At 40.7% G+C, this 22613-nt stretch overlaps 2 protein-coding genes across 3 annotated transcripts in view; one reads left to right on the top strand and one right to left on the bottom strand.

Annotated features, from left to right (window-relative positions):
- Window positions 1-11385, bottom strand: part of EFCAB7 (EF-hand calcium binding domain 7) — a 47814-nt gene extending 36429 nt beyond the window's left edge. For both annotated transcript variants that reach the window (XM_049617052.1, XM_049617053.1), the window contains exons 1-6: window positions 10867-11385; window positions 8667-8854; window positions 4173-4384; window positions 3443-3529; window positions 2684-2879; window positions 2112-2233 (exon numbers count right to left, since the gene is read on the bottom strand). In XM_049617052.1, the coding sequence (XP_049473009.1) occupies window positions 2112-2233; window positions 2684-2879; window positions 3443-3529; window positions 4173-4384; window positions 8667-8853 (804 nt within the window). In that variant the 5' untranslated portion in view covers window position 8854; window positions 10867-11385. The remainder of the gene's footprint in view (window positions 1-2111; window positions 2234-2683; window positions 2880-3442; window positions 3530-4172; window positions 4385-8666; window positions 8855-10866) is intronic.
- Window positions 11386-11661: 276 nt separating this feature from the next.
- Window positions 11662-22613, top strand: part of ITGB3BP (integrin subunit beta 3 binding protein) — a 71382-nt gene continuing 60430 nt past the window's right edge. Inside the window, exons 1-2 of the mRNA XM_049618869.1 lie at window positions 11662-11706; window positions 12058-12323. Of these exons, the coding sequence (XP_049474826.1) occupies window positions 11662-11706; window positions 12058-12323 (311 nt within the window). The remainder of the gene's footprint in view (window positions 11707-12057; window positions 12324-22613) is intronic.

The raw sequence follows: 22613 nt of genomic DNA on the forward strand, positions 1-22613 counted from the left end.
TCAATTTATAGATAAGGAAACTGAGACTCAAAAGGGCTGCTGACTAACTTACCAAGGATCACACAGTTATTGTGTGACAAAAACTAAGATTCAAGCACAGGCTTGTTTCTATCCAAAGCTCTTAATTAGCATCTAAAACAGTGCTTGGCACAGAAATACCACTCAATAAATACTTGCTGAATAAATGAATGAATAAATGAAATACGATGTTATATTACCTTGACATATTGCTAACAGTCCTGTAAATTTTGTGGTTTTTTAATACAACACCTGTATTAAAAAATTTTTTTTTTTGTAACATTTATTTATTTTTGAGAGACAGAGAGACACAGAGCATGAGGAGGGGAGGGGCAGAGAGAGAGGAAGACACAGAATCTGAAGCAGGCTCCAGGCTCTGAGCTGTCAGCACAGAACTGGACGTGGGTCTTGAACCCACCAACTGCGAGATCCTGACCTGAGCCGAGGTCGGCGCTCAACCAACTGAGCCACCCAGGCACCCAACACCTGTATTTTATACTAAGCAAAATGGCTGGTATATATTACCGTTTCAGTAAATATTTGTTGAGTTGAACTACATTAAGAAATGGTATTGGGGTGCCTGGGTGGCTCAGTTCATTGAACGTCTGACTTGGCTCTGGTCATGATCTCAGAGTTCGGTGAATTCGAGCCCTGCATCGGGCTCTGTGCTGACAGCTCAGAGCCTGGAGCCTGCTTCAGATTCTGTGTCTCCCTCTCTCTCTCCCTCCCCTGCTCGCTCTCTATCTCTCTCTCAAAAATAAACATTAAAAAAAAAGAAATTGTATTGGTGGTGCGCATGGGTGGCTCAGTCGGATGTGTCTGACTCTTGATTTCAGGTTACAATCTCACAGTTTGTGAGCTGGAGCCCTTGCATCTATCACTATCAGCACAGAGCCTACTTGGGATTCTCTCTTCCTCTTTCTCTGCCCCTCTCCTACTAGTTGTCTCTCTCTCTCTCCCAAAATAAATAAATAAACATTAAAGAAAGAAAGAAAGAAAGAAAGAAAGAAAGAAAGAAAGAAAGAAAGAAAGAAATTGTATTGGTAAGGGCCCAATTAACAGGAGCATGACACTGAGAAAAAGTCTTATTATGGTTTTAGTATAATCCATATTAATATTTTTCTCTATATATACTGGCTAAAATTATTTACACTTTTGAATTAGATAAACCACAATTATTTAACTAAGTTAATTTTATGAGCTTTTAATTTAGTTGCAAAATAGAGAAAGCTACCATTGGTAGAAAATAATATTGTTGGAACACTAAATATTGTGTGTGAACATGTTGGACATGCACACCAAATTGCTTAGGGTGTAGAGATTCCTAAACAGTCTGAACAAAATTCCTTGGAGATAATGTTTTAAAATTTTAATATAGAACAAATGTCACTCTCTAGCAATTTAAAGATATAAGGGACTTCAGAGTTCAATAACAAATACAGAGTTGTTATTTGAAACAAAAATGTAGCCCTTGAGAACAATCAGTTCAGTTTTCTAACAGCAGTTATAGTATGTGGTCATAACCATTTTTCCCCCTTTTACAGAGGTCTCTAGGTGCACATTTTTAATGTATCCTAGCAGTTTCCAGTTAATGTTTTATATTTCTGTAGCTATTATTTTCTGTTGAAAGAAAACTAGTAAAGGTTGAGTCTAAAAAGGGAAAACAAAGGAAGAAGATCAATATTAACACTCCACAAATATTGACTTAGCAAGGTGACTTTCTTGTCTTTCTCTCATAGGAATTGATATTGAATGAATGATGTATTTATAGGAAATACCTATGGAAAACATGTTAAACAAAACCAAAAAATTGCTATGCAAAGTTCATAATCAGATAATCAATTCATCAAGTTCAAAAATTGAAAAGACATCACTTTCAAATTGAAGACCTTTTAATAATATTCTTATTCATCATTTTTACTTTAAAATCATTAAAACTGGCTTATCGGTAGAAATACTGTAATCCACAGAAAAATCTCAAAGAATTACTTCACAAACTTTATTGGTTCTCTGTAGACACCAAATAGTTATTAATAAACTTAATGTCAAATATTTGCAGAAAAAGTCTTACCTATTAATTTAAAATACTATACCTTTATTGAATTTGGCTCGGTTAACTTTGAGTTTCTGTTACTATTAGCACCCATGGTAATTGTGAAGGAAATAGATGTTTTGAACTTTCTAGTTGTTGCCAGTGAAGAACTCCTGGTATCACCTGTAATAAGTAAGAGTTAATTACTTGGTCTCACATTATCAAAAGTCATCAATAGGAAGTCTGTTTCTAAACATAGTGTAGCATAAAAGGCATATGTATTAATTTCCTTCTTTTTTTCCTTCCTATTGAAATAAAGTCAGAAGTTTCATATTTATCAGGCTTTAGTGGTCCCTAATGTAGGTTCTATTAATAAGATTCTTTATTTCAATATGTCAGTCACTCTTTACTCTGAAATTTTAGTTTTAATAAAATATAATGAGCATAGCCAAATCAAGTTCCATAATAAAATTTTACTTCAATAGATTTTTACATCTGAGAGAGTCTAGAAACAGTAGCTAACAAAAAGTTGGATTCTCATTTATCATTGTTAAGCTAAGACAGAAAGAAAAACTTATCTGATTATGACCCTTCATTCTTATTCAAGAAATCTTTAGTATCAAAAGTAAATACCTTTCTTTGAGAATGTTTCCTGCTCAATTTTTCTTATGATTCTAGGCGATGGTTTTGGTACTGATGATGGGTCCCTTTCAGGAGGTTCTTCAATGTGGTTTCCAAACTGTTGACGTCTCAGTTTACTGTTAACTTCCAGTTTTTCTACAGTAGTTTTGAGACATTGCTCATTGGTTGTCACATATAATTTACAAAACTACGGGAAACAAAAAAGTAGTCCAGTGGGTAAAACCTTCAATCATACATTTGGGAGAAGGCAAATGCACATTAGTAGGCAAGGGATAGACTGATAGATGGAATATATTTCCTATTGAACTAGGTTACTCATTTTATTTTCTTGAATCAGATTGACCACTCTCAAGTGACCTAGTGAAATGTAGCCATGATTCAATGAGGAGGTCATACTCTGAGTGAAAATAAAATGTTACACAAAGAGAAGTGATTTATTATTTTTTTATAAGACATGTGTAGACTTGAGTTTGTTCTAAATAATTTTTATGATTCTTCCACCCCAGAAACGGCATATTTCTGAGAAGAGTCTCTATGTTTGAGTGCATATCTGTAATGTGTGAGCACATGCATGTATTTTACCTTGCTTATTTCTAATGTAGTCATCAGGTTACAATACTCTTCAGATTAAATGTCAAGTATACTTTGTACACAACATATCAAATACATCATTGCCAATATCAAAAAGATGTGCCCTTTAAAAATTCTTCTACACAGTACACAAATTTATATTAGCATGAACTTATGTACCTTGATGTAATCAAATTTGCCATCAGCATTTACATCTGCCAAACTTGTTACAGCATTTACTTCTTCTCGAGTCATCTTCTCACCTCTCTGAGAAAACAAGATTTATTTTAAAGCAACATGACTATCACTTTGTTATGCGAGGGACAGGAGGAGAGTGAAAATTTATTTTAATCTTTTCTACAAGTCAAAAGTCATGAATATATGGTTTCATTATAAACCTCAGAACGAGTATTATGTCAAGCAATAATGAAATTCATCTAAATTAAAATTTCACAATTTTATCAAATTTTGTAAAAGTATCAATTTCAGTTTACTAAATTTCAACAATATATATTATAGATCCAGTAATAATACTACCACTGAATTTAGAGTAATGATAATTCTCCCGTGATACCAATAATCAAAATGGATTCCCAATCCCATTTATACTTTGTTTCTCTTTTATTTATCACATATGAACCTATTCCTAAATTACAAAAAGTTCTGAGCAGCAAATAACTGCAAAGGCACACAAGGGGACTGCAACATGGGTTCAATTTTATACTTTATGTTTTATTTACAGAGCACTTTTCATCCAGAAGGATCCTTAAGTACTTTATAAACAACCTATATGTGATTCACTTCATCTGCCAATGAAATAGCTATTTTTAATGTGGCCTTGGTAGCCAAAGTTAGATTCCAAATAGTTTGGCCAGCAATGCATATTACAAAACTATTTCACAAATCTTACCTTTGTTAGAAGTTTATAAAGATCAGTGTGCAAAATACAGCCATCATCGTTTACATCTAATTGCTTAAATGATTTTAGTAGTTCTGCTTTTGAAGTAGGTTTTTCCTTCCTTAAAATTACACAAAAATCATCAAAATTCAGTTTGGCAGTTTGAGGAGTCCAATACTTATTAATGGTCTTTTGGGATGGATTTCTTCCTGCATGCTGTAGAGCTGCCCAATTAAACAAGTGTTATTATAGGAACATTTGGAATTGGTACCTAAGTATATATTTTTTAAAATCATTATACACTACACTATTATACACAAGTACACATACACCTTTGGGGTTGATAATCTAGTGATATCAATGTATGCCTGACTTATAAAAATGAAAAAAATACATATGTTATCATTTAATGCCAGAATTAAACTCATTTTTCCTATTCTGACAGTTGGTTCTCAACCTACATATTTTAACTAACTGAAAACATCGATTTACTTTGTAAAAGTGCCTGGAGGAAAAAAAAAAGATTAAAGACAACCATCCACTTATTTTGAGGACATAAGAATAACCACAAAAAGTATAAATTATTACTTTTTCTGGCCCAACAAATACCTTAATGAAATGAGGAAATCATTAATCTGAGAAAACTATTGTCAACAAGGCATGTATCTATCTAAAATGTTCATCACTACTAAACATTAGGGCTTCAAGAACATTAGTTGTTAATCATTAATCAAGTCACAAATGTCAAATATATACACAAAAAGTATCTATTTACAGTTATAGCCTTGCTAAAGATCAAGAATGTCAACATACATTAAAAAAAAAATTTTTAAACATTTATTTACTATTGAGAGACAGAGAGACACAGAGCATGAGCAGGGGAGGGGTAGAGAGAGGGGGAGACACAGGATCTGAAGTAGGCTCCAGGCTCTGAGCTGTCAGCACAGAGCCCGACACGGGGCTCGAACTCACAAAGCGTGAGATCATGACCTGAGCTGAAGTCAGTCACCCAACCAAGTGAGCCACCCAGGCGCCCCAAGAATGTCAACATACTTTGAGAGAAGTATGCATTATAGAGACGCAATGGTCAAATCACTTGATTTTTAACCAGAATTTTTACAAACAGTCCTTTAACTGGTTATTTTAGAGACATTCTTGTTTTAAAAGGTATGCTCTTATATCTATGAAAGGCAACAAATTACAATGTGAGAAAGGCTTTTGTATTTGCATATGCCATGCACATTAAAACATAATGGCTTTAAACAATTGTACTTTGTACAGTTTAAAAGCAGCAAATGGGTAATTTGCACATAAACAAATCTCTGCATATTAACACCTAACACTATCTAAAATGAACCCATGGTAAGTTTCCTAAACACTAGAGAAGGAATTAATAGAATTTTAAAACATATTACTGTCTTGAATCGTGCTACAACTTCTATTATAAAACCTTATATTGGATATTTATAACAATCATAGGTGAAATTTCACAAGATCTTGCATTACACTTAGCACTATAAAAAATGATAATCTGGGGGCCCCTAAGTGGCTCAGTCGATTGAGTGTCCAACTTCAGCTCAGGTCATGATCTCGCAGTTTGTGAATTTGAGCCCACATCGGGCTCACTGGTGTCAGCGCAGAGCCCACTTTGGACCCTCTGTACCCCTTGCTCTGCCTCTCCCCTGCCTGCACGCTCTCTCTTAAAAATAAACATTAAAAAAATGATAATCTGTATGGTCTACAATTTAATGAAAAAGGACTAATACATATAAAATAATTTAACTAAAAAAAATCTGCAAGGAAATAAAAACCAGATCAGGGCAGTAAATATAGACATTTATGAGTCCCTTATTTTGAACATTCATTGTGCATGAGCATAATACAGGGTTTTGTTTTTTTCAGAGATTCAAACTTCTTGGTTCCTAAGTTTTATAATATAACTAGGAAGTCCACACCTGAAGGGTAAAATTGCTACCTGTGGTTATGATTCACAGTTAATAACATATTAGAAGTCCACAGACTAAGAGAAATGTTCCCATCCTCCAGATTATGACAGTGAATCATACCTAGATAATTTAAACTTTGAGACAGAAATGGAAACAAGATCATCATCCAGGGTGACTTGTAGAGTTAACAGAAGTTGCATCTGTAGGCATCTATCTGGCTTAGTGGGATGAACATTCCACTCTTGATTTCAGCTCAGCTCATAATCTCACAGCCGTAGGATTAAGATTTACATCAGGCTCCATGCTAAGAGAGGGGCCTCCTTGGGATTCTCTCCCTTTCTCTCTCTCTGCCCCTTCCCTACTTGCATGCACACTTCTCAAGTATTTTGCCTAGCATAAAAACAGACCATTTTATAACTCATCTATAAAGAGTCAGGAAAAAGGTACATGTGTTTTAGGATTCCATCCCCAGCCAATGTCCACCCTTTAAAAGGTAAGACTATAAACAGGACCTAAATGAAGTTGTGATTTGAAGTCAAAAGTCCATGTGAAAGAAAATGCTGGGGTGCTTGAGTGGCTCAGTGGGTAGAGCATGCAACTCTTGATCTCAGGAAGTTGGAGCCCCACTGTGGGAGTAGAGAATACTTGAGAGAAAGAAAGAAAGAAAGAAAGAAAGAAAGAAAGAAAGAAAGAAAGAAAGGGAGAAAATGCTATTTTCTGTACAGCTTTGGGAAAACAGGTGTGTAACTCTTTGCCACAAGGGGCAGGTCAGCACACACTTGTTGCTATCTTCAATAACAAAATGGTTTTTTGATGTACTATTAATTACAAAAAAAAAACTTTCTCAGAATAAAATTAATTATGCCTAAACATGCACTCAGTAAGTAGATATTCTCATATCTAAGAAATAGGTATAATTTAGTAGTTACTAATCTAATTTACTTTCTAAGTTTAGAATTAGTTGGAGCCCATTACTATGTCTGATAGCAATAAGAACACGTAACTGTAAATGTTTAAAGGTTAACACCAAATTACCGATCTTTTGCCAGAGTTTACTTTAAGCTGTGACATGAATCTATAATACCTATATTATTCATAAGTTGGGGAAAAAAGGAACTCTATAGCTCTGGCAATGGTACTGCACTGTCCAACCTTGAAATGGAATGTCATAGCACATGTTATATGCATAAATGACAGAAAGATATAGATGAAAGACATAGTAAGAAAGAGATATCACTGGGTCACACGACTTTTCAAAAATCTAGATTATCTGAACTCAACCATTACAACATTACAAAGAGACATCCAAAAGAATAAAGGAAAAAACCTAAAATTATAGCTTATAATAATATATAAATTTAATCTTTTCAATTTTCATATTCCCCAATATGGATTTCCTCAAATAGAGATCTTATTGCATACAAACCCAAGACACTGTTGCAAAAATGTCAGAATTTTTATTTAAGGAAACCTAAAGTTGGCAAGATAACTCTGTTTCTCTATCCATAAAGTTATTAGCCTTGATGAAACTTACAGGAGTATTCAGTGTTATCGGCTATTGTTTACTACTCAAGAGTAAAGAATTCCAAATTATTTGACATATCTGGCAAGGACAAAATTCATTGGACTGATGGATATTTGCAACCAGAGAAATTTTACATATAATGGAAAGAAGCAAAAAAAAGACCAACTCTCCCTCCCTCCCCAAAAAATAAAAACAGCACACTTCTCTTTTAAAATTTTACCTGTTCCCTAATATTTCTTTTTTGTAATCATTCAACCCATTTTTACATATTCTTTACATTTTCCTCAGTAGAGGTCAAATTCAGGCTAGTGATTCAGATGCCAAAATGTTTTAAATTCTATTATTATAAATCTTAAAGTACCAAATAAGAATTTTTAAAAATATATTTTTAAGGGGTGCCTGGGTGGCTCAGTCAGTTAAGTACTCTGCTCTTGATTTCAGCTCAGGTCATGATCTCAGGATTTATGGGATCAAGCCCCACACTGGGCTCTGTGCTGATAGTGTGGAGCCTGCTTGAGATTCTCCTTCCTTCTCTCTGCTCCTCCCCTGCTCATGCACTCTTTCAAAAAAAAAAAAAAAAAAATATATATATATATATATATATATGCAAGTAATTGATGGAAGCCTTAAAAATACTAATATAGGGAGACCTGGGTGGCTCAGTCGGTTAAGTATCCAACTCGTGTTTCCTGTTTTCAACTCAGGTCATGATCTGATGGTCCGTGAGTTTGAGCCCCATGTCAGGCTCTGCTCTGACAGCTTGGAACCTGCTTGGAATTCTCTCCCTGCCTCTCAAAATAAATTTAAAAACTTAAAAAAATACTAATCTAGTCTGTATAAACATTGAATGCTTTATTTGGAAGCTACCAGAATACATAAATATATAAAATCACACAATAGCATAATGTAGTTTCACTGTTCAAGCTTCCCTAAGAAACTGGAATGATTCAGCAATGTAATTCTTATTCCTGTCTTTCTGATCTATTACCTTTCAACAAATAAGGCAAAATACTTAAATTTTAAAGAAAAAATTACCCAAGTAAAGTTGTTCTTTAGAAATAATGTTTTCTAAGCTGCTTTTAAAAACAGTTAAGTAGGCAGCTCTACAATTCATATAAAATATTTCTTCTTCAGTTAGTGGAAATTTCTTTGTTCGCAGACTCTCTGAAAGTGCTGACTTCTGACAGGAGAAAGCTGCATCTCTTCCTGGACTGATGGCCATTCTATTAGAAAATAATTTTAAAATTTTAGTCAGTGTTAATCCCCTAAAATGCAAATGTAACCTTGCCTCTCAAACTGGGTGGGGGTGGGGGAGAGGAAATCAAGGCATTAAAGGTTTCATATGCAGGGAAAAGTCCAATATTATAATATGCATATGTTTGTATTATCACATGCTAAACTAGAACAAGCCTTCAGCAATTTATATATATGTGTGTATATACACACACATATATATAAACTATACGCATGTAAATAAACATGTATACATACATATATATGAGCTATACATACATGTATATTTAGAAATCAACTATATATAAGACGATGATATATAAAGAAAAATATATGTATGTATATGAGGGAGCCAAAAGAACAAAGCCAAAGCAAAGATGTAATATAAATGCAAAATAAGTATCATACAGCAAAGGAAAAGCACACATCTATTCTCTCAAAATAAGATAGCTGAAGTTAAGTCTTCATAGGGTTGTCATGAGGACTGAATAATACACGGGGAACATACAGAACAGTGCCTTCCACATAATAAGTGCTAAATAAACTGTAGAAAGTATGAACTCCACAACAAGGAGAATTTGGATGTCATGTGATTGGCAGTTGGCATCCCTCACCTCAGCAGGATCAACGAGGTCATTCCAGCAACATCTCAATAATGTAGGCCCACATTTTGAATAACTCAATTTTTAAGATCCCATTTATAGCATTATTGTGAGATTTTACTGCATTCATCACTAATAATAACGTTGTGGCGTTATATAGCACCTCTGCTCATAAGGCTTAAAGAACTATCATACATCTTAATTTATCCTTATTACAGTGGTCAAGTATTTTTTTGCCCCTTTTACAGATAAGGAAATTGAGGGACAGAGATGTCACCCAGCTAGCAGTAACAAGAGGCAGTAAATTCTGATAACAGTTTCTTCTTTATTAACGTGAATGAAGGCTTCTTGTACAACAGTTACTGTGAGGCGCTAAATCGTGCTGGTGGTCTAACAGCTTCCAACATTATTTTACCCAGCTTTGACTTCTAAAAATACATTCCAACCTAATAAATTGAATATTTCAAGTTCAACAATAAGACGACACAGGTAGGGTCCCCTTCAGGACTCATTGGATTCTTACTCAGGAGGCCTAAATCACTTGCACCTTCTTGAATTATATAGGTCTTTTACACTTGGGAAAGAAAGATAATAATCGCTTATCATGGATGAAGTACCCTATTTATAATACACAGACTGCCTGCCTGACACTTTCATATTACACCAGATTTAGAAGGACCCCATAGGGATGTGGTGTCACAGTCTGGTTACTGCAAATTGATATCACTATAATTAAGCATCAGTTTTAAACACATATGCGTGCACACATCTCCTCACAAATGTGGGGGGTGAAAAACTGTTCCAATAAGAAAGGAAGAATGAATGTTCATTTTGCAGCAAGCAATTTTAAAATTTAAGTATTTTTTTAGGCTCGTCCTCGAATACTCTTTCCAAATAAGGTGACTCCCTCACGTGGAAATCCCACAGTACAAATGTTCCAGAATTCTATTCTTTCCCTTTCTGTGACGAGAGACGAAACGGAAGCTTAGATAAATATATAACTGCACCCCTCAGGCTTAGAAACCTCCCTCATTTAAAACTCCAGCGCGAGACCAACACAGGGGCCTAGAGAGCACACTGTAGCAAACGGCTCCATAAATAACCCGCCACACAATACCAAGAAAAATAAACTGTTAACAAGCGCCTAAGGCTTCTAAAGGGCCAAGTGAAAACAGAGCCGCCCAGTCGCCGGCCCTACACCGTGAAATACATTTCACAGATGATCGCGGGCAACCTCTCTGTTTTTGTATTTCACGACGACAAAACTGCGTATCGGGGTACATTTGAGGTACACACGGACCAAGAGTTAGTAGGACAGAGAAATAAAAGGTGACAGAAAAGGAAGCCGGACAGCGAGGCAGGGCGCGGCGCAGGGACAGAGACCGCGAGCTGTTCGCTACCTAACTCCAGCTCACAAACGAGGAAGCGCAGGCAATTCTCTCCACGGATTCCGCGATCCCCTCACTGCAGCCCAACAGACCTCGGCCTTTACTTTAATTGCCATGGCAACGGCACCTCTCCGCCACCGGAAATAAGAACCAGAGCACCTCCCCAAACAGTCCGGGTAGAAATCTAGGGCGGTAAATCCCGAGAGGACAGAAACAGCTGTGCCGCTCATCTGTCGGGGTCTGGAATGGCCAGTGTGGAGAGAGAGGGTACTCTGCTGCACTGACAGGGACTGGATGAGGTCCTAGGTCCTTAGCTAGACTCCCCCCACCCCCCGCTTTCCTCAAACACTCGGATCCCTCGTAGAGAGGGAGGGTGTTTCCAGCGGGCCACCTTGTGTGTGACACAGCGTCTGGCGCCCGCAGGCCCGCGCTTTTCAGATTCCAGCGTTTCCCTCCGGAGAAACTGCTTTAGGAAGACGTTGTTCAGTTCCTTTTATCCCGCAGTGGTGCTCTCCTGAATGTCGAAATGCCGTAGGTATCTACCCTGAGCCAACCCATGGTTGTTTTCTTGGGCCCCTCTATGAGTAAGAAGAGTAGATATTATGTTGTTAAAAATAAAAGTCTGTTATTTTACTACCAAAAAATGGGTTTATTCTAAAACAACAAAGCATTGCAATTCGCTGCACGCAAAACCATAGGTAAGTCCAACAAAAGAGAGAAGTTCTTTTATGGAGGAGGAGGAAGGTGGGAGGGGTTATTTTGACCCAAAGTCTGCTGGTGAACAGCCAATTCAGGTTCAAGGTGATGATGACGGTTTCTCGTTGGCTTAGTTGCAGGAGTGGTCTGTATCATGTAGGAGACGCAGTGTACATCTTTCTCTGTTAAGACCTGTAATTAATGATTTTTCGTGTTGAAATTATTCTATTGGGGTCTGTGAGAAGGAAAGCCAGATGTGCGAGGCCGGATAACCCCCATTGCATGCTTTTGGCTTCTGTAATCTTGCTTGCCCCTTGCATCAGCCAACTGCCCACGTAGCACAGCTGGTGGTGCCCCCCCCCCCGCCCCAACCTTTTTCCTTGAGCCCCTGCAGTCCCACCCACCTGTGCAGCTGATAGAAAGTTTCAAAGTACTCGGAAGTTAGCCAGTCATAAAAGAAGGCCAGCGCCAGAGCTCGCGCTCAGCTTTTGGAAGTGCCTCCCCTAGGCCGGAACCGGTGCAAGTGCGTGTCGCTTGTCACTTGTGCCAAGTGTTGGCCTGGAAGCCGACAGCCGCACTGGCCTCTTGAGCCACCGTTGTCGAAGGCCAGCGGAGAAGCCACTCATATCGGGCCCCTGCGATGGAAAGGAAGGGGGAGCCGCAGGTGGTTTCACTGGACCCCGACCCTCGCTGGGCCCGACAATAGTCAGCCACCGCTGCGCTCAAACGGACTCCAGGTGGAACAAAAAGGCCTGTTCCAGGACGTCGGATCGGTAAGTGTCCCCAGGGACTTCAGACTGAGTTCAGGCCAGCCCCTGAGGCAGAAGGGGAACTTGATCACCCCGCATAGAACAGGGAAGCCCTGGGTGGAAGTGTGCAATCTGTTTGAATGTATGTGTGAGTGCCCGTGATCCACGGTTTTGGCTACGGAGCCTGAGTGTGTCCTACCGTGCCATTCTGTGAAGACCTCATAAATGACTGGAGGCAGAATCAGGTCCACAGGGGCCTGATCCAAGTCAGGTGTTTATACTGACCTGCCAATGTTAAGAGGCATCTAATACCTGTGAGGGGAGCAGCCAGGTGAAGGAAACAACCTCTTCCCTCGTATTTGTCCTGCTACACCATACGTTGGGAGGGACCCATTTAGGATACCAGGATGGGGGAAAATTCCTCAAAACCAACTGTTCTGGATTGTATGATTAAGAATTTTAAAAAGGGATTTTCAGGTGACTATGGGGTCAAATTGACACCCCACCCCATCCCCGGGAAATTACGCACGCTCTGTGAATCAGAATGGCCTATGTTCAGTGTAAGCTGGCCCCCTGAGGGCACCCTAGATGTCCCCACAATCTGAGCTGTTTATAAGGTAATTACAGGGGACCCTGGCCATCCGAATCAAGTCCCATTCATTGACCAATGGCTGGAAATAGCCCAGGTCAAACCTCTTTGGATCCGGTTCTGCATTAATAGTAAGGGACAATGTAAGGTCTTAGTGGCGCAGGCTGAAAGAAGACTTTGCAGGAAAAAAAAAACCCACCCCCCATCCTCCAAGAAAATTCAGAAGTCCTTCCATTTCTACCACCATATGCCCCCAGGGCCCCATCAATCAAGGGAGGGGAACCTCACCTGCCTGACAGTCACCCCCTGTCAGTCTTGCTTCTGCCAGGAGCCAGTCTGCTTCAACCAGGGATACCTGAACTGATAGGGACACCTTAGGTCTGTAGCTCCAGGTCCAAGGCCCCAACGGCAATGCAGATGCCATTGCAGGAGACTAGGGGTCCCCAGAGAATAGGCTGCAATGGGACCCTACAAGAGGGGGGGATCAGTTTTCTGCTACCAACTGGTCTGTACTACTGACCTCCTCAACTGGGGACACCACATGCTGCCCTACTCTGAGAAGCCACAGGCAATGATAGATCTCCTAGAATCTATATTCCAGACTTACCACCCTGCCTGAGTCAACTGTAAGCAACTTCTGCTCACCCTCTTCAACACAGAAGAGCCGAAAAATTGTCACTGAAACCAGAAAATAGCTCCAGTCTCAGGTACCAGATGGACAACTAGACATCTGAGATGGACATCCCAACTTGGTCAGCCTCAGCTGACCAGATCGGACTGGCAGGAGCAGACTCTGATTATCAAAGACCAGGCTCTGTCCAACTGGGCCCCCATGAGCCCATGGTCAAAATGAAGGTAGGGGACCAGACAATAGACTTCATCATCAACACTGGAGCTGAACACTCTGTGGTGACAAGGTGGCACCTCTATTGGGTCGAGAAGTCACCATTATAGGAGCCACTGGGATGCAAACCCGGAGGCTATTTTGTGGTCCCCAACAATGCCAGCTGGAAGGTCACCAAATAGTTCATGAGTTCCTGTATCTACCCAACTTCCTGGTTTCATTGTTAGGTAGAGACCTCCTAGCCAAGATGGGCGCAAAAATAGCCTTCATTTTGGATGGACAGATGCAATTGCACCTAAATGAAAAGGCCCAACCCATGACTTTGTCCCTGACGATACCATGGGAAGAATGTACTGGTCAAAAAACCACCCCGATATTAATTGACCTAATCCCTGGGGCCCAACCTGTCAAAATACGCCAATAAATGGTCCCACGGAAGACACGTCTGGGGATCCAGACACACTTGGACAGGCTACTCAAATGGGACTTCTAAAACGATGCCAGTCCCCGTGGAATACTCCCTTGCTGCTGGTGAAAAAGCCTGAGACAAATGATTACCGCCCTGTACAGGATCTAAGAGCCATTAAAGAAGCAGTCATCAGCCTGCATTCAGGGTTGCCTAACCCATACACTCTACTAAAACTCATACCCTCTAAGGCAGGATGGTTCACATGTCTAGATTTAAAGGACGCCTTCTGTCTCCAGCTAGCACCTAACAGCCAATCCCTATTTGCTTTTGAATGGGAAAACCCTACCACAGGGGCAAAAGAACAATTCACTTGGACTAGATTGCCACAAGGATTCAAAAATTCACCAACCATATTCAGTGGGACGCTGGCATCTGATTTAGCCAGGTTTCTGAGACAGGACCCAGGATGTGTCCTCCTCCAATATGTGAATGATCTCCTGCTAGCCAGTCCCACACGGACCCAATGCTGGGAGGGAACTGGGGCCCTTCTCAGGCTACTAGCAGAGGCAGGATACCAGGTGTCAAAGAAAAAGGTATAGATTTGCCAACAGGAAATTAAATATTTGGGCTTCAAAATTACCCAAGGCAAACGAATGCTGGGAGCCGAAAGGAAACAGGAAGTCTGTGCCATTCTGGTTCCCACTACCTGCGGGCAGGTCCGCTCCCAGTTTCTGGGAGCAGAAGGATTCCGTCAGATATGGATCCTAGGCTTCTCAGAGTTGGCCAGACCTCTATACGAGACATTAAAGGCGTAAGGAAGGGGGGCGCCTGGGTGGCTCAATTGGGCATCTGACTTCGACTCAGGTTATGATCTCACGATCCATGGTTTTGAGCCCTGCATCTGGGCCTGTGCTGACAGCTCGGAGCCTGGAGCCCTTTTCAGCTTCTGGGTCTCCCTCTCTCTCTGCCCCTCCCCGACTCACGCTCTGTCTCAGTCTCTCTCAAAAGTAAATAAAAAAAACTTAAAGGAGTAAGAAAGGTCATCCCTTTTCTGGGGCCCTAATCTTTTTTTTTTTCTTTCAGTATATGAAATTTATTGTCAAATTGGTTTCCATACAACACCCAGTGCTCATCCCAAAAGGTGCCCTCCTCAATACCCATCACCCACCCTCCCTGCCCTCCCATCCCCCATCAACCCTCAGTTTGTTCTCAGTTTTTAAGAGTCTCTTATGCTTTGGCTCTCTCCCACTCTAACCTCTTTTTTTTTTTTTTTCTTCCCCTCCCCCATGGGTTTCTGTTAAGTTTCTCAGGATCCACATAAGAGTGAAAACATATGGTATCTGTCTTTCTCTGTATGGCTAATTTCACTTAGCATCACACTCTCCAGTTCCATCCACGTTGCTACAAAGGGCCATATTTTGTTCTTTCTCATTGCCATGTAGTACTCCATTGTGTATATAAACCACAATTTCTTTATCCATTCATCAGTTATCCATTCATCAGTTTAGGCTCTTTCCATAATTTGGCTATTGTTGAGAGTGCTGCTATAAACATTGGGGTACAAGTGCCCCTATGCATCAGTACTCCTGTATCGCTTGGGTAAATTCCTAGCAGTGCTATTGCTGGGTCATAGGGTAGGTCTATTTTTAATTTTTTGAGGAATCTCCACACTATTTTCCAGAGTGTCTGGGGCCCTAATCAAGAAAAGGCATTCACAACCATAAAAACAATGGGGTGGCCTTGCAGGTTCTAATCCAGGAATTTGGACCTTGGCAGAAACCAGTGGCATACCTTTCAAAACAGATTGACTCAGTTGCGGCAGGATGGCCACCTTGTTTTAGGGTTCCGGCAGCCACCACACTTTTAATCAAGGAAGCAGACAAACTCAGGTTGGGGCAAAATCTAAATGTTAAAGTTCCCCATTCAGTTATTAATTACCCTGATGGATGCCAGGGGGCAACACTGGTTAGTTAACTCATGCTCGGATGACACAATATCAGGGACTACTATGTGAAAACCCATGAGTAAAATTAGAAGCCATAAAAACCCTAAATCCTACCACTTTCTTGCCCACTGTGGCAGGGCCCCAAGCGCATGATTGCCTAGAGGTACTTGATGAGGTCTATTCTAGCTGACCCAATCTATCAGACAGTCCCTTACAAATCCTGAACTCATCCTGTTTACGGACAGCAGAAGCTTCATCTCTGATATTGAGGTCATAGAGGCAAAGCCCCTTCCACAAGGTTGGTCAGCCCCAAGAGCAGAACTGTGGGCCCTAATGAGAGCACTAGAACTCAGTAAAGACAAACAGGCCAACGTATATACTGACTTGCACTATGCCTTCACCACTCTACATATACATGGGGCTCTATACAAGGAAAGAGGAGTTTTGACTGCAGGAGAAAAAGAAAAAATTGGGAAGAAATCCTAAAACTATTGAGGGCAGCCTGGGAACAAGGGAGATAGCAGTCATCCACTGCAAAGGACACCAACAAGAAAAAGACTCAGTGTCGGAAGATAACCAACAGGCAGATGCTGCAGCTAAACAAACAGCGGGAGAACAAACAACACCCTCAAAAATCATGGTGGTCCTAGAACTGCCAACTTCCCCAAGGTACACAATCCAAGAAACAAAATGGGTACAACAGGAAAAAGGAAGCCAGACCAAAAAAGGATGGTGCATACTTCCAGACCAAATGGTCCATATACTGGAGCAACTAGCCCACCAGGTGGGTCTCCAACAGCATGAGCTAGCTCATCCATGTAGGAAAAACTGCCCTTGAAACCTTATTGAGCTGATACTGTGTAATTGCTTGGCTCCCGTCCTTCTGTGCCTCAGTCTCTCAAGGTGCCTCCTCTGCACTCAAAATAACACCAAATAAGGCCCTACTGAGCCCATGGGAATCCAACACTGGTCAGGCACCCTTCGAAGATTTGGAGGTAGATACTGAAATAAGACCCAGTGGAGTATACAAATTTCTTCTGGTATTCCTTTGGATGGCGAAGAACCCTAGCTATCGCGTTCCTCCCTTTGATGTCCCTGTCCAGCAGAAAGGAACCAGAACGGTCTTTGCCCCTCTTCCCATGGCAGCAAGGGGTTCCCCAGCCCCCACAAACTGAATTTCTCTAAGAGTGCTACAGCAGCTTAAGAATCAAGAGGGGGGAGTGAGAAGGAAAGCCGACAAGAGCACATAAAGAAGGCTAGCCAGATGTCCGTGGCCGGATACCCCCCCTTGCATGCTTTTGGTTTCTGTAATCTTGCTTGCCTCTGGCATCAGCCAACTGCCCACATAGCACAATCGATAGTGCCCCTCCCCCACCCCCTGTTTTTCCTTGAGCCCCCTGCATTCCTGCCCACCCGTGCAGCTGATAGAAAGTTTCCAAGTACCCAGAAGCTAGCCAGGCATAAAAGAAGGCCAGTGCCAGGGCTCAGGGCTCAACCCTTGAAGGTGACTACATTGGGCTGGCATCAGTGCGAAATAAACAGTCTTTTCTGATTCTCCCGAGTGTATGTCACTTGTCTCTTTCTGTGTGCTGATTATTTGCTGTAACACTGTAGTTGACAGTTCTTCCTATAACCAATGTTCAGGGTTTGAGTACCCCTTGTAGCCTCCCCTTCTGTCCTCTGTATTCAACTCTAGTGGGCTTTCCCTTTATTAATTTTCACATTTCTTCCTTTTGGTCAAGATCCTTCTCCAAAGTCATCGCTGATCAAGAGTCAGGTTTTTTGGGGTGCCTGGGTGGCTCAGTTGGTTAAACATCTGACTTCAACTCAGGTCATGATCTCACAGTTCGTGGGTTCAAGGTCCATGTCGGGCTCTGTGCTGACAGCTCAGAGCTTTGAGCCTGCTTTTGGATTCTGTGTCTCCTCCTCTCTCTGCCCCTCCCCTGCTCACACTTTGTCTCTCTCTCTCAAGAATAAATAAACATTTAAAAATTTTTAAAAAGGGGCGCCTGGGTGGCTCAGTTGGTTGGGTGTCCGACTTCAGCTCAGGTCATGATCTCACCGTCCATGAGTCTGAGCTCCGCATCGGGCTCTGTGCTGACAGCTCGGGGCCTGGAGCCTGCTTCGGATTCTGTGTCTCCCTCTCTCTCCACCCCTCCCCCATTCACGCTCTGTCTCTCTCTATCAAAAAATGAATAAACGTTAAAAAAAATTAAAAAGAGGTTTTCTTAATTCGCTGGCCTTTTGACCCTTAGTGCCAGGAAAGATCTTTCCTGGGTGATGTCACACTCTGGAGGGGAATTATATAGATTGGAAACCTATTGAGGTCAAATTTGAGTGACAGGGAGGGGTAGTAGGGAGCATTCTCAGGCAATTACCGTCTGTAGTCCATACTTATCAAGATTGTAAGCACTGGAGATAATCTTATTGGGTACATTGTTTTCACAAAGATTTGATAGGCAGTAAGTACAGAATCAAAATGACAATGCCAAATTGTGTGATGGTTCTAAACCAGGATACTCGGTCTGAAAGTAGGCAACCAGAAATATTTATTGGCACTTGTTCCAACATAGGGGAGAAGAGTTCCCCATACGGAGGCAAACCCAGAGACATATATACCTCCTGAAAGTCCCTACTCAAAGTGGTTATGAAAGCAGAATGGTGATTCCTGCAAGAGCACATGAAAGAATTAACCTAATGCATTTGGGGAGATACAGTGCAGGTGTAAACGTGAAACAATAGTTGGTGGCAAAACAGCGAAACTTTAAAGACCTTTAGAAAGTATTATTATCTCAGAAGAACTGTTGGAACCAAATGTGTTATTAATAATACAGTCAAGTTGAAAATTCAGAAGCCATGAATTTTGGACAAGAATCCAGAGTCAGTTAATAGTCCTGATGAAAAAGAGTTTCTTCTGTGAATCCTGAATCTTCTAACAGGCCTGGTCCGGACATTTTGGGAAAACTGTCACATCGGATGTTGTCTACTTCAATTCCAGGAAATCTTTCTGATCATATGGTATGCAAGTCCAGTCAGGGTTTGATGCTTCCTTTAGATGTATCACATGAATCCAAGAGTCCATTCCCTCAGGTTTGGCAGCTCAAGGGTTGGCTAACACTCTCTGATAGGGGTCCTTTCCAGCAAGGTTGAAGAGAGTCTTTCTGGAGCTGTTTTTTTCCAGTAGATGAAATCTCCAAGCTGCAAGGTGTGATGCTTAAGTTTCTCATCTCCTGGGAGTGAGTGCACTGTGAAAAGATTGCTGTACCAAAGCATGGTTAGTTTTAATAGAAACAGACTTTACGATATTGAAGTATATCTCCTTTTGTCAACTGTGGATCAAAAGAATCATGAGCCAAGCGCATTGGATGTTCTGTGACTATCTGAAAGGGTGAAAGTCTATGAGTTCCCCAGGGAGTGAGTCTGAACTTTAGAAGGAACAAAGGCAGTGGTTTAGGCCAAGGTATTTAAAGGATTTCTACAAATTTTTCCAGTTGAGTCTTAATAGTGCCATTAGTGTGTCTCACTAAGCTTGAGGATTGATGATGGTATGCACAATAAAAGTGGTGTAAAACTGACCACACAACACAGACTTGTTGAAGTACCTAAATGATAAAATGGGTTCCCTAATCGCTCTGAAGTTCAACAGGGGTTCCCCAGGTAGGGATAATTTTTTTCTAACAGAATTTTGGCCAGAGAAGAGTCAGTGGCCAGTCTACAAAGGAAAATTTTAGTCCAGTGAGAAAACATACAAACCATGACTAAAGCATATTTATAGCCATGAGATGGGGAAGCTGTATGAAATCCATTTGTGAAAATTGAATGGCCTGTGAAGTAATTTAAAGTGTTCGAGAGCCATGCAAACAGGTTTCCCTGCATTGTGTTTTAGACAGGTGAGACAAGTGAGGGTAGGCACTTTTTGTGACCTTATTGGTATATCCCCACCAATATTGGTTCATTAACACTACTATTTCATTAGTAGACCAATGATTTCATGTGTGCACAGTGGTAAGTAGTGGAAACTTTAGGATTTCTGGTAAGGCCAGGTTGCTAATTGGTCCAGGCCAGAGTTTTCTCTTTTTATCAAACCAAGAATTATTAGATTTCCAATTGTTTTCCTTTTCTGGGGCCCACTGTTGGATATCTTTGGTCAGTTTTTCAAAATTATCATTTAAGAGAACGTCCCTTTGGACCATGACAGAGGTTTGACTATTGGTTTCCTTGAGAGCATCATTTTTGGCAGAAATGTCAGCAAGGTGGCTTCCTTTGGCCTCCAGGGAGTCAAGTTTAGAATGCCCAGGACCTTAATAGAGAAGCCAACAAAAGTATGGCATCTAATAAATTTCAGACATAGGAACCATTTTTAATTTTATCCCTATTGGAGGTAAGGCAACCTTGTTTCCATAACCTTCCAAAATCATTAGCTACTCTGATGGCATACGGGCTATTGGTATAAATATTTGCAATTCTACCCTTGGCTAAGGTACAAGCTCGAGTAAGGGTGTATAACAGCCTGTCGGGCCAAAGTAACCAGAGGTAAAGGTGCTAACTCAGTGACTTTGAGGGAGTTGCAATAACAATACCCGGCATACTTACCATTTTCATCCTTTAAATAAGAACCATCAGGAAACCATGAAAAGTCTGTATTGGTTAGGGGAGTTTCCTATAAATTGTCACGCAGAGTCAGAAGATGATCTGTCAGCATTCAGCAATCGTGAGGGGTCTTGTCAGTGAAGAAGGGGAGAATAGCAAGATTAAAGTTACTACAGTGAGAAAATTCTATACAGAGCAGTCACAGGAGGATTTCATAGGAGATGAGATGACTAAAAAGTGTTGAGTGTAATGAAAATTAAGGAGGGCTTCTTGTGCATGGGGCACAAAGATGATTAAAGGGGAATCCCTATTCCTTCAGTGGCTTTAACCAAAAGGCAGTGGCAGGAATGGCTCTGAGGCAAGGAAGATAGCCCTGTGCTACAGGGTCTACTTGTTAGCTATAATACCCTTTGAGTTGGTGAGAGTCTCCATGTTTTAGGGTGAATAAGGGTATTCCCTTCACTCTCATACACAAAATGGAAAAAGGGAAGTTGATAATAGGATGTCTGAAGGCAGGGGCTTTATTACACTTTTCTTTAAAGTCCCCAAAACTTGTCTTCCCAATCTTTCCAAATAAGAGGATCAAATTTGTCATTTTTTAGTAAAGCATATAGAGAGTGAGTCATAAGAAGAGTTTGGGGTCCAATTTCAACAGCAACCAGCCTGTCCAAGAAAGTCTCATAATTGGTGCTTTGTTTTAGGTTTGGGGAAGTTCAGGGTGCCCTGAAGACCTCCTGGATCCAAATGTAGTCCTTAATTTCAGGATCAGGTGTCCTAAGTATCAAACCTGGGTTTGAGCAAACTAAGGTTTGTGAAAAGTAAGAATGACTGTCTGTGTAACCCTGGAGCATAACTGTCTAGGTGTATTACCATTCTTCCCAAGTGGAAGCAAAAATATCTTTATCAACTAGAATACTAAAAAAAATGCACTGCAAAGCTGAATAACAGTAAAAACTTTGCTTTCAGTGGGAATAGATGTGAACAGCATATGGGGGTTAGGAAAAACAGGGTGCTGAGGAATAACAGTGTTATTTATTGCTCAGAGGTCCTGAACAAACCTGTATGCTTGGACATTGGGTTTTCTCACAGGTAAACTAAGAGTATTGCAGGGAACTAGTGCAAGGGATAATAAGGCACTGAACCTTGTAATCTTACAGACTTGATGCCTTGGAAGACTGTAGGGTATTGATTAATTCTGGGGAAAGGTTTTGAGAGATCTGTTTGAATCTTGATGGGAGGTGCAATATAGATTCTACCAACACCAGTTGAAGATTTTGCCCATAAAGAGGATGGTAGCTGATCCACTAGGGATGAGTGATCATTGTCCCCAGACTCAGCTATAGTGCCATCAGAAATGGAGCAAATTAAAGATGTCAAAGGGTCATTTAATTTGATTGGCTATTTTGGTTACTCCTCCAACAAATTTTAGAATTATTTCCCCCTTTTGGGAGAAAGAAATTCCAGCGTAATATTTTTCTAAGAAATCTCAGCCCAATAAATGAATAGGGGCAGAGGAAATAAGAAAAGGGTCGGTAGCTCTAAAGCACCTAAACAAAAGGAAATAGGTTCAGAGACAAGAACCTGTTGAGGTTTATTAAAGACCCCCCACTGTTTGAACTGCTTTAGTACCTGGAGGCAGGGGCTGTTTCATGGCAGTGGAGTTAACCATTGAGAGTATAGCTCCAACATCAATAAGGGTAGAGAGATCCATTCCTAATCTGGAGAGTGGTTTCTCCAAGTTGATTAAGAGGGAGGATTGGAAAAAGCCCCATTGAGCCTTGGAGCCCCACCGAGAATTAGGAGGACATTGGAAAGTCTGGCTAAAGGCGTGAAGGCACCTGGAGCCCTTCAGTTTGTAACAGTCTTTTTTCCAGTATGTATGGTGTAAGAAAGTGTTCCAGCTTCATTTTTTTTGCATGTAGCTCTCCAGCACCACT

Source organism: Panthera uncia (genome assembly GCF_023721935.1).
Source record: "Panthera uncia isolate 11264 chromosome C1 unlocalized genomic scaffold, Puncia_PCG_1.0 HiC_scaffold_4, whole genome shotgun sequence".
NCBI classification, from domain to species: Eukaryota; Metazoa; Chordata; class Mammalia; order Carnivora; family Felidae; genus Panthera; species Panthera uncia.